We start from the raw sequence: 10,105 nt of genomic DNA, 5'->3' as shown, positions 1-10,105 counted from the left end.
TTGCGTAAATTTGACGCGGAGAGCTTAAAGTTATTTTAAACAGCGAGAGGGAATCGGCGAGGGGCGCGATCAGCCCGCACCGGTGCGCATCCACATGTGACATCGCTCATCCGAGCAACACCAACTAACGGGCCGAGAGCTTTTACCCACCCCGTGATAGCTGATGCCCGAGAAAAGGGCTGTTTGTGTCAATCAACCCCTACCTCTCTCGCGTATCTCTCTCTCTCTCTCTCTCTCTCTCTATTCCTCCTCCCCCCTCTCTCCCCTCCACGTTTTCTCCCTCTATCGCCTCCGCTAGTCAGGCGCTTACAAACCAGCAGCCTTTACGCGCGGCAGCCAGTCGTCAGCGGGCAGCCGGATGCGTCGAGGCTCCGCCGCATGTCGAGCTGAGATTCACAAACAGATATCGTAGTATAGGGCGGGATAGCTAGCGGGGGTGGGGGGAAGAGAAACAGAAGTGTGATGAATGGGGGGGAGGAGAGAGGATCATTCCGACTGGACGACCCCGCTGCTTTTGTAGAGACGGGGAAGAAAGAGAGGAGGGAGGGAGCGAGAGATGGCACAACGCCTCAGCATCCAAAACACACGGGTGCACCACCGAGACTGGAGCCCCGGACCCATCACCGGCACCACCAGCAGCAGCAGCAGCAGCAGCAGCAGCAGCATCACGTTCACCGCTCCACCGCCTCGCTTCCTCCCGCACGGCAGCCGCTCAGCCCGGGTTAGAGGTAAGTGGGCGAGTCTGTGCAGGTTCCCGAACATTAACTACAACAGCGTGAAGCGGGACGGGAAACTGTTGAATTACGTGTTATTAGAGTTTTTGCATGAATTTGCTCCTGTTGGATTAGAAGGTGCATTAAATCAAATTATGCAAAGACGAAAAACAATGCGAGAGGAGAAAATGAAGTCAAACAGGGCTGTTTTCTTTTGCCTTTCCTTTGTTTACACTATGCGCGGCACCACTGAATTACTCGTGAAAACTGTAATATTAAGACAGTTAAATAACAAATTGCTAACTGATAGAAAAGAACAAAAGATGATATTTTATCTTTTTTTAGTTTAAGCAACTAAAGTTGTTAATCTGAGGGTAAAACTTCCACGTGAAGTCGTTTTTTCAACCGTTGCGAGCGCCCTCTTGTGTCTTAGCGAGAAAGCCTAGTTGTACCTTTTATTAACGTGTTAAATCAGTCTTCCATTCAGTCAGAGCTCCAACCACCAGCTTCCATAAAACGCCTCCTCTCTTGCCTAAAGCACCGTTTATTCCTAAAGAGTTCAGAGCGTCTCTTTCATCGCCCGTCTCCTTTTTTTTTCCTGAATCTCAGACAGGAGATTCTGACAGTTTGATAACCTTGAATTAAAATTGTAAGCATTTTAGGTATTTCAGCCAGATGACTTCCAGTGTGCAGCAAAAAAATTGGAGAAGAGTCAGCGCTGCACTACTCCATACAGCCGAAGACACATGAGTTTTCTTTCGTACGTAAATAAAAGGACTTTGAACGTGAAAGAAGGGTGTGTGGGAAAATCTTATTGGTTTTGAACATTTTTGTAACTGTGGTATACTTTGATACCTATAGCTGATGTGTGATATGTAACAAGATGTTTTTGGAGGGGAGAGTATTTTCATGAAAGCGCTATTTAGCTCAACTCACACTAGTTACTGGCATAAGTAATGCCGTTTTCATCCTTGTGCTGGTAGATCTCCAAAGAGCAGTTCCATTTTTTTTTGCTCCCCTCCTTTCTCATTTACTGATCTAATATTTCAGGAGTATGGCTGGAATCCCTCCTCTTTGACCTTCTCCCTGCTTGTGTTCCCTAAAAGTGAAGAACAAGAAAAAAAGGGAGAGATGGAGAATCTAAGAAGAGGCCATTGATATTCAAACTGAAAGAAGTGGAGGAGAGGGCCACAGAGAGACAGAGCAGGAGGAGGAGGAGAGAAAAAGCGAGAGAAAGAAAGAGATGCTGTGGGATCTTTTCTTCTCCCTGGCTCCCGGCACATACATTAAGATGCTAATCCTGCTCTTTTTTGTCTGTTTCTATAATTCATTGCGTTTTGTTCCTTTCTCCTTCTCACTTTTCTCGCTCTCTTTCATTCTCGCACTTCTTTTCCTCTGTGCTGTCACGGGCCTCCCTCCCTTCAGATTAGTGCTCTTGGCAAAAGGATTCCAGCTCTAATTTTGTGGTATTTCAGATGATTAGGTTCAGAAATAGGACAGAGGTGCTCAGAGTTTGGCACAATTAGAGGAAATCTCTGCGGAGCTTTATGGGACTGATTAGTTGAGCTCCTATTCACCTCCCTGCAAGACAACATTAACACACAACCAGCTGTTGTTTGTTTGTGTGGATTGAATTTTGTGTCATGTTTTAACTGGGATGTCATTTTGCATGTATGTGTGTGTGTGTGTGTGTGTGTCAGAGGCTGGCTAAGCCCTGAGGATGCAAGTTGTTTTCAATCAGTTCTGTAGTTACCAGCTGTGCCCTCACATTCCCCAGGGTGGCACAGCCTAGGTACACATTCACTCACAAATGCACACAGAACTAATGCAGGATATTCAACCTTGTGCAATGAATTTATTCTTTTCTTTTCTTCTTGTCCCCCGTCTCTGCAGATATTAGTCAACCCCTGTGTGTGACTCCTCTGTGAGGACCTGAAGCTAAGGAACCTCGACTGTGTTTCTTCAATCAAGGCCCTTCTTCCAAAATCCGGCTCTGCTTCCTTACTCACCTGCCATGGTGACATGACATACCCCTGAGTGGCTATGCTCCTGCCTGCACACACAGACAATCTCTTGGGTTTTCCTAAACCTCTAGACGCCTGTGAAACTGAAAAAGACATCTATTAGTTTGACGGACAGTACCTCCGCAGTTCGAGATGACAGTGGCTGTGAGATTCCGGCGCCACTTACGTAGACTCCTGCTCCTTCTGGCCTCGTGCTGCCTCATTTCCCTGCTCCTATCTGCCTATTTCCTTTTCTCAAACTCTTCCCCCTCAATTCATCTTGGACAATCAGTCGAGCCTGCCTGCTCCCAGCCACTTTCCATGTCCCCGTACCGTCAGCTCCCCTACCCGTACCCTCCTAACCCCCCGCACACACATGTCCACACTGATCCGGTGGTGCTGGTACTAGTGGAGTCACAGTACTCTCAGTTGGGCCAGGACATCGTGGCCATACTGGAGTCGGCCCATTTCCAGTTTCGGATGGAGATAGCCTCAGGAAAGGGGGACCTTCCACCGCTGACAGAGAAAGGCCGGGGACGGTATTCGCTCATCATTTATGAGAATCTATTGAAGTATGCACATGCAGATACATGGAACAGACAGCTGTTGCATCAATATTGCACTGAGTATAGAGTTGGCATTATTGGCTTCTACCGCTCCACAGAGAATTCCCCCTCTGTGCTCAAACTGCGAGGCCTGCCGCTCATTCTGAGAACCAACCAGGCTCTTTGGGACTGCTGCGTGGTGTCCACCTCACCACTCCTCCATTTGACCAAGCCCGGCACAGATCGAGGGGCCCTACCTGGGGAGGACTGGACCTCGTTCTCGTCTAATCACTCCACATATCAGGCTGTGCTGTTAGCGCGGGCTAAAGAGGGAGCGGGGGCAGGCAGCGGAGACAATGCTGGACCTGGTTTCAGCCTCGGCCTCCAGGCCACGGTGGTGCAGGACATGGGGCTGTATGACGGAGTGAGACGAGTGCTCTTTGGCCAGGGACTGGGCTACTGGCTCCACAGACTCATCCTGGTGGATGCCATCTCCTACCTCACAGACAGAAAGCTTACCCTGGGCCTGGACCGGCATGTTCTGGTGGATATAGACGATATTTTTGTCGGCAAAGAGGGAACACGCATGAACGCCAAGGATGTGAAGGTATTGGATGATGAGTGTGGGGATAACGCGCATTAGAGAAAGACAGAGACGGATAGAGGATGAATTGGGTCGGTAGTGTCAGACTAACTCCGTGAGTCAGGTATCAACTTGGTAAATCCAGTAATCAGTTGCTGGGCAATGATGAAGATGAGGAAGGGTTTCTCTTTGAATCGTAAGCCACTTCAGTAGAGGATTGTTTCAGGAGATTTTATTTTTTTTTTTCTAAGAGTAATGTGTGAGAGTGTATGTGTGCGATGCCTCTTTGTGTTTGCATCAAGTGCATATTTGTCGGGGTTGCAACAACAGAGCATTTTCAAGTGGGGGGTTTAGCCAGAAGAGAGGCCATTTAGGGGAACAAAGATGTGGTGTGAAAGGCGGAAAGAGGAGGGGGGGTGAGTAAGAAAGGGAGGTAGTGAATGAAGCAGTGAGAAGATGAATGGCTCTTATTCCTCTTTTCCCACGTTCCTCCTTTTAGGGAAACTAAAGGAGAGTCAGCTGCACCGCTCGCCTCTCGAGATAGCTATTGTTTCAGCACACGCTCGTCCGAGCAAGCACACCGAAACAGGCAGATGTGCTTTCCGTGCTCATGTTTACATGCAACAGAAGCACTGTATTTGCAGGCATTTAAAAATACTGATTCAGGTTGTAATGTATTATTTATGGTAAAAAAATAAATAAAGCTTTTCATGTTTTTTAGAGGTAGGCTGAGCTGTTTTGGGCTATGAACTAAGAACAACAGTGTTTGCCCAGCTCACTGTAGGCGTACAAAAGGGAAAAGTGGGTTTATGTGACTTTCCTTTTTTCTGTAGCTGTTTGTTAAATCACTGTTAGATAGTTATTAAACTATCTAATTTGGTTTGAGTCACTTGAAACTAAGGTTTCAAGAGATTTTAAAACATTCTTATCATTAATTTTAAATTCATTTCAGTGCGATACTAGACAAAATGCTGGGATAAAAGTAGCATTCATTCACTAATTATTCCCGAATTTTTGTCCGTCCCTCACCTGTTGCCAGTCAGGTGGATAAAAAGGGAAAATGTCCTCTTGCTTATCGAAGAGAGAAATTCTGCTGTGCAGAAATACAATTTAGAAAAAAGGACATTTTTGTGGCAGGAGTTACAGCTGGTGAGTTTAATTAATACAATATATGTTTTGGTTTATGGTTTACACCTCATCAGTGTAGATCTGTAATAACCTTCAACGTATCGTTGAAGTTATAGTTATTTCCTAATACAGTTTCCTCTATAAAGAATGGCCTCATAACTGTAACTACTTAGCAGTTCCTTTTTTTTTTTTTTACTTTTAATGATTCCCTCTCTGTTTTTATTCACGCATGCATATGCTGGGAAAAACTAACATCCTTTCACATGCTACCTTACTGCTCTTCTTCCTGTTTGGTATGTGCCACCCGCCAACTGCTACAAAAATATTGAGGTGTGGGTTTCTCCAAAGGGCCCGGCCACTTCCCTCCACAAACTGCCTGCACAGGTGCACATGTTGTGTGCATCGACTTGTACATGGACCTAAATGACAATCTTAAATCATGTCTGTCTTTTTTTTTTTTTTTAATCACTTTTCATAGGTTTGGGTGTCCAATCAAGTTCGGCTGGTTCCCCCCAGTATTTGACAGACTGCTAGCCAACCAAGAATTTCTTTGTTTTGGGGCTTTTTAACAATGTTTAAAGCTAAACATTGTTATAGCTTTATCCTCAACTCTGACTAGTTAGGGAACCATTTTGATTAAATTCTCACAACCTCACTTCCAAAAATTCAGCAATCCTTTCAAGAAGAGTTACGTTCCAGGCTACAACTGTTTGCAACCAGAAACGTTTCCCGAAAGCGATGCTGCTAAATAGCCTTTGCTTAGTCACTTATTTAGATGAAGTTGTTACTTTTATCCTTCCTGACAGGTGATAGAGGAAATTTAGTGATATGTTCTTTATTGTAAGTTAGGAAGAGGATGCGAGAATGGGCAAAAAAAAAAAAAGAAAAGAAAAGAAAAGAAAATATGCAGTCGAAGCTGAAATGGAGAGAAAAAAATTCTACCCTTGAATATGAAAAAAAAAAATCTTGGAAAAAGATAAGAGAGTTCATTTTCCCTCTCCCACTCACACACATCCTGTGCACCATATTATTGTGCATGTACAGTACATGCTCAGAAAATGAGCACACAAGCACTCTCTAGTTGGAGTTTTCATTTTAAGTCTGCCTGACTCTTCAGCTTTGTAGCATAAATATACATGAGGGCGAACTAGTGCCATAACAGAAGGGAAGGGAGATGGGGAAAAAGGGAGATGGGGGGGAGAGATGGAAGAGATAGACAGAGAGAGGGTCAGCATAAAAGTGCAGGCAGTGCCTTTTAAAACACTTCCTTCACATATTGGGATGGTTGGCAACCACAAAGAGAAAGACTTTCTCTTAAAAAACAAAAAAAAAAAACTACCAGGATTAAGTAGTTAGAGGGAAAGAGGAGAGGCAGAGCAAGGTGCCTGTAGAGGAGCTTGTAGCAAACTTAGCTATTTCAGTGAAACAAAATGCTGAGGGGAAATGAGGGAATAGAGTAAGGGAAGCGGCAGAGTAGAAATATTTTTAGCAGCTCTTGCCTTATTGATGACGAGCCTCAGGTAGAGTTGTCAGATTACAGTATGGTTGTGTGAGCTGGGGTAAACGAGGTGTGACATGAACAGATTCATTTCATATTTTTATGTCTCTTTGTTGGAAGTCATTTATAGTAAACAATCCTGGTTAGATGTCGGATACTTATTAGGGGAAAATTGTTGCTGTGGGCACCTTCTGTTGTTACGCGCGTTAAGGTTGGTGACTGATATTTGAGCTGTGAAACGTTAAAGTCGAAATCTAATTTGTTGACTAGATAATGCCACAGGCTGTAGCTTTAATTGTAATTTTATGCCAGTCACATAAGATAAATTTGTTGGATAATGTACTAAATTTAACAGCATTTTAAGCGGATTTTTTTTGTTTGTTTGTTCAGAAGTTGGAGGTGTCTTATGAGTTGTCTTGCCTACAGTAAGTCAGTGTGAGTTCAGACATCAGGAAGAACTTCACCAGGGAGTCTACCTAATTGCTTCTCACAGCAGGTCAATTTGAAGACTGAGTTTCTGCCAACAAAAACGACACAAACATAAAACTATTCTAAGTATTTGAATGAACAGCCTCCTCTCCATGAGGCAGTTGCTTGTGTTGTCAGGAAGGTTGTCAAAGAAAAATTGACATATTGGTATTAAAGACGCTCTCTTGAGTCAAAATTGTTAAACTGAACAATTCTCGTCTGCCCAAATTATCGCACTTCTTCCAGCAGCAGCTCAGCCTCCCTGCAGCCACTCATCTGACCAAAGCGATAGGCCACTGCTGGAAGTTTCAAACTACGCAAACACGGCAAGTACGTCCAAAACAACAACAAAAAAAAACATATGCGATCCTCTTTAGCTGACAAGCTTTGTTCCGAGGTACGTTTCTTATGAGGCTGCTGTAGTTGATCATTAAAGAAAATACCCAGCAAAATTACCAGAAACAGAGAAATAGTTCAGGGCTGCTGAATACATTTGCATGGATCAGATCCTTGAGTACTTAGTTAAAAATATGCTTTGTATGCTCCAGACCCGCGTTTGTTTTGAAATACAATTTTAGTAGAAAATGAACCTTTATTTGTCCCAGGCTGTTGAAGCAAACACTGGCACACTGAAGATAAAGAGGTGAGGTGGCACTTTCAAATTATGTATGTCTTTTAACAAGGACTAAAATATCCCTTGCTTTTTGATAGAAAAGTTTAAAAAATGTAAATTGCAATTCATTATATATTTTGGAGTTAACTAGAAAAAAACCATTTCATTTTAAAAAAAAAAAAGCTTTGCAGCGATTTCGAGTATTGAATATTTATCTTACTGTTTGTGTTTGAAATTTAAGTATTGTGGCAATCCTAGTTAGAATTTTGGGACACGAATGCCGCATGGCACTGACACTCTGAAGCCGTCATAACAGTATGTTTTACTTATTTCCTGGGATTTCGTACATTTGGTCTTTGGAGTGCAACACGTTTAGCTAATGGTAGTTTTTACAGGAAATAGTCAAATAGATTTTATTTATATTTCTTGAAAGAAATCAGTTTAATTCAAAAGCCCTTGATTATTTGACATTACTACCACAATTATTTTGAAAATGATTGATTTTAGAAGACTTTTATTCTTGCTGAAATGATGGATGGAAGATTTTTCAGGTTTAATATATTTATTATCATCTGCTACCACATGGTAAAATGGTAAAATATTAGAATAATTAAAGTGTACTCTTTATGCCTATGCAAAAAAAAAAAATAGCTTTTTACATTTTGAAAATTGTACATACCCACTTCACTCTGTTCATGGTTTCTGAAGGGGTTCAGTCAATTTAGATAAAGCACATTCTGTGAATTCTGATTTTTTATATAAAAGTGATAGCAATAAGGTCATTTTTAGGTGTTTTCCTGTACACGTTACATCAAAAAAGAAAAAAACAAAACATCAAAAAGAAGGAGAGCGGATAAAGTTTTAGTGAGGAAAATATACAACATGGAGGATGGAAATATTATTCTGACACTGTAGAATTATTTAGCAGTTACAAGATACCAGATGGCAAAACATTCCACAATGAATAAATAGGAATTACACACAAACAATGTGAAAATGTAAAATGTGCCTGGAGGCTGATAAACAGTTAAAGTGGAAACTTCATCACGGTGTTTGAGGAATCCTCGTTTTCCTCTGGAAAAAAAAAAAAAAAAAAGCTCGCATGCTGGTTGAAATAGGATGGAAGACGGGATCGAGGCAAGGCCAATTTAAATGCCACCCTTCTTTTCTTCATTAGTCTCACCCCCACCTGTTCCTGCGGTGACAAACAATATCCTTACCCCACTTCTGTCTGCGCACCCTCACACTCTCACACACATCTGCTTTACCTCTATTAAAATGATTCACAGGAAGTCACCCCACTGATGACATTTCTCAAAATGAAGGGCGATGTCAGTCAAAACCCATATACAATGATTCTCTGCTGGTGTTTTTTTTCCAACCCGTGCATGCAGGCCTCTTTCTTTCTCAGGGAGCTCGGCAGCGATGGGTCAGATCACCTTCTGCCTTTACTTACATTCTTCTTCTCTCCTTGCTCACTTAAGTCATTGATTATCACCGGCCTGTTTGTATGCCTCTCTTGCGTTTCTTCTCTTCCTCTCTCAGCTTGATCTTGCTCTTTCTCTCTCTGAGGCATCTTCTTCAGGGGTTGTTATCTAAGCTTAGATGAAACACACCTTCTACATAGATTGAGTGGCTGAAAGGTATTTTCTTGTTAGACCTTACTGCAATAACTGAGGTCAAACAGAGACTCGAGACCTGATTTTAAAACTGACCTCTTTGTAAATTCTGTCTAAAGTATTTAAAACCATTTGAATGTTTCTATAGTTTTTCCACATTAAGACCCCAATGTAGTCTGCTAGGCTTTTATTTATGATAAAAGAACAGCTTTTTTTTTTTTTTTGCAAATGCAACATGAAAAGTAGTCTATTACCTTCTCTCTGAATGTAATAGAAGTACAATTCAGTGCATTGTTGACAGGACAATCATGGACTCCATGTATGCTCTTTAAGAGTGGCAAGAAGAGATAGATGCTCACGGTTTGTCACAAGCCATGATGGCAACACTAAACTACAACTGTACATGAGCTTAAAACATTAATATCCATTATAAAACTAGGGAGAGGCAGCATTATGCTGCAGAGATGCTTTTCTTCAGCATAGATAGGAAAGCTGGTTGTAGCTGATAGGAAGATGGATGGCGCTAAATAAAAGGTAACCCTGAAAGAAAACTTGTTGGAGGCAGTAAGAGGCTGGAGCGGAGAGTCACCTTGCGAGTGGCCAACAAGAGCTACAAATATGTAGTTTAGATAATTTGTTGAAATGGCCCAGTTGAGGTCCAGACTTAAGCAAAACTGGGAATCTGTGGCAATACTTGAGAATTGACACTCACAGGCCCTCTTCATCTGATCTGATTTTAGATTTCAGATGCGCGACGCTGACAGAGACATAACCTAAAAGACTTGCAGCTGCCGTCAGTGTTTCTCCGAAGTATTGTCTAAACCAGTGTTTCTCAACCTTTTTTGGGCCAGCGCTCCACTAGCCTTTATCCAGGTCCCTCACCGCCCCCCACCAAAGAATTTGTAGGCTACTTTGCACTGACCATTATTTCATCA

General features: G+C 42.5%; 1 protein-coding gene across 3 annotated transcripts in view; it reads left to right on the top strand.

The window, feature by feature from the left end:
* Nucleotides 1-10,105, top strand: part of ndst3 (N-deacetylase/N-sulfotransferase (heparan glucosaminyl) 3) — a 59,392-nt gene that overhangs the window by 2,889 nt on the left and 46,398 nt on the right. For 2 of the 3 annotated variants that reach the window (XM_015034056.1, XM_015034058.1), the window contains exons 1-2: nucleotides 273-728; nucleotides 2,607-3,868. In XM_015034056.1, coding sequence (XP_014889542.1) covers nucleotides 2,870-3,868 — 999 coding nt within the window. In that variant the 5' untranslated portion in view covers nucleotides 273-728; nucleotides 2,607-2,869. Of the gene's footprint in view, nucleotides 1-272; nucleotides 729-2,606; nucleotides 3,869-10,105 lie in introns of those variants that run through there. The other variant, XM_015034057.1, reaches the window with a different exon arrangement.

The sequence above is a fragment of the Poecilia latipinna genome, unplaced genomic scaffold, assembly GCF_001443285.1.
Source record: "Poecilia latipinna isolate Pla-1442-1.1 unplaced genomic scaffold, P_latipinna-1.0 Scaffold286, whole genome shotgun sequence".
In the NCBI taxonomy this organism is placed as follows: domain Eukaryota; kingdom Metazoa; phylum Chordata; class Actinopteri; order Cyprinodontiformes; family Poeciliidae; genus Poecilia; species Poecilia latipinna.
Note: the sequence above shows the minus strand (reverse complement) of the source record. Positions and strands in the feature narration are given on the sequence as shown.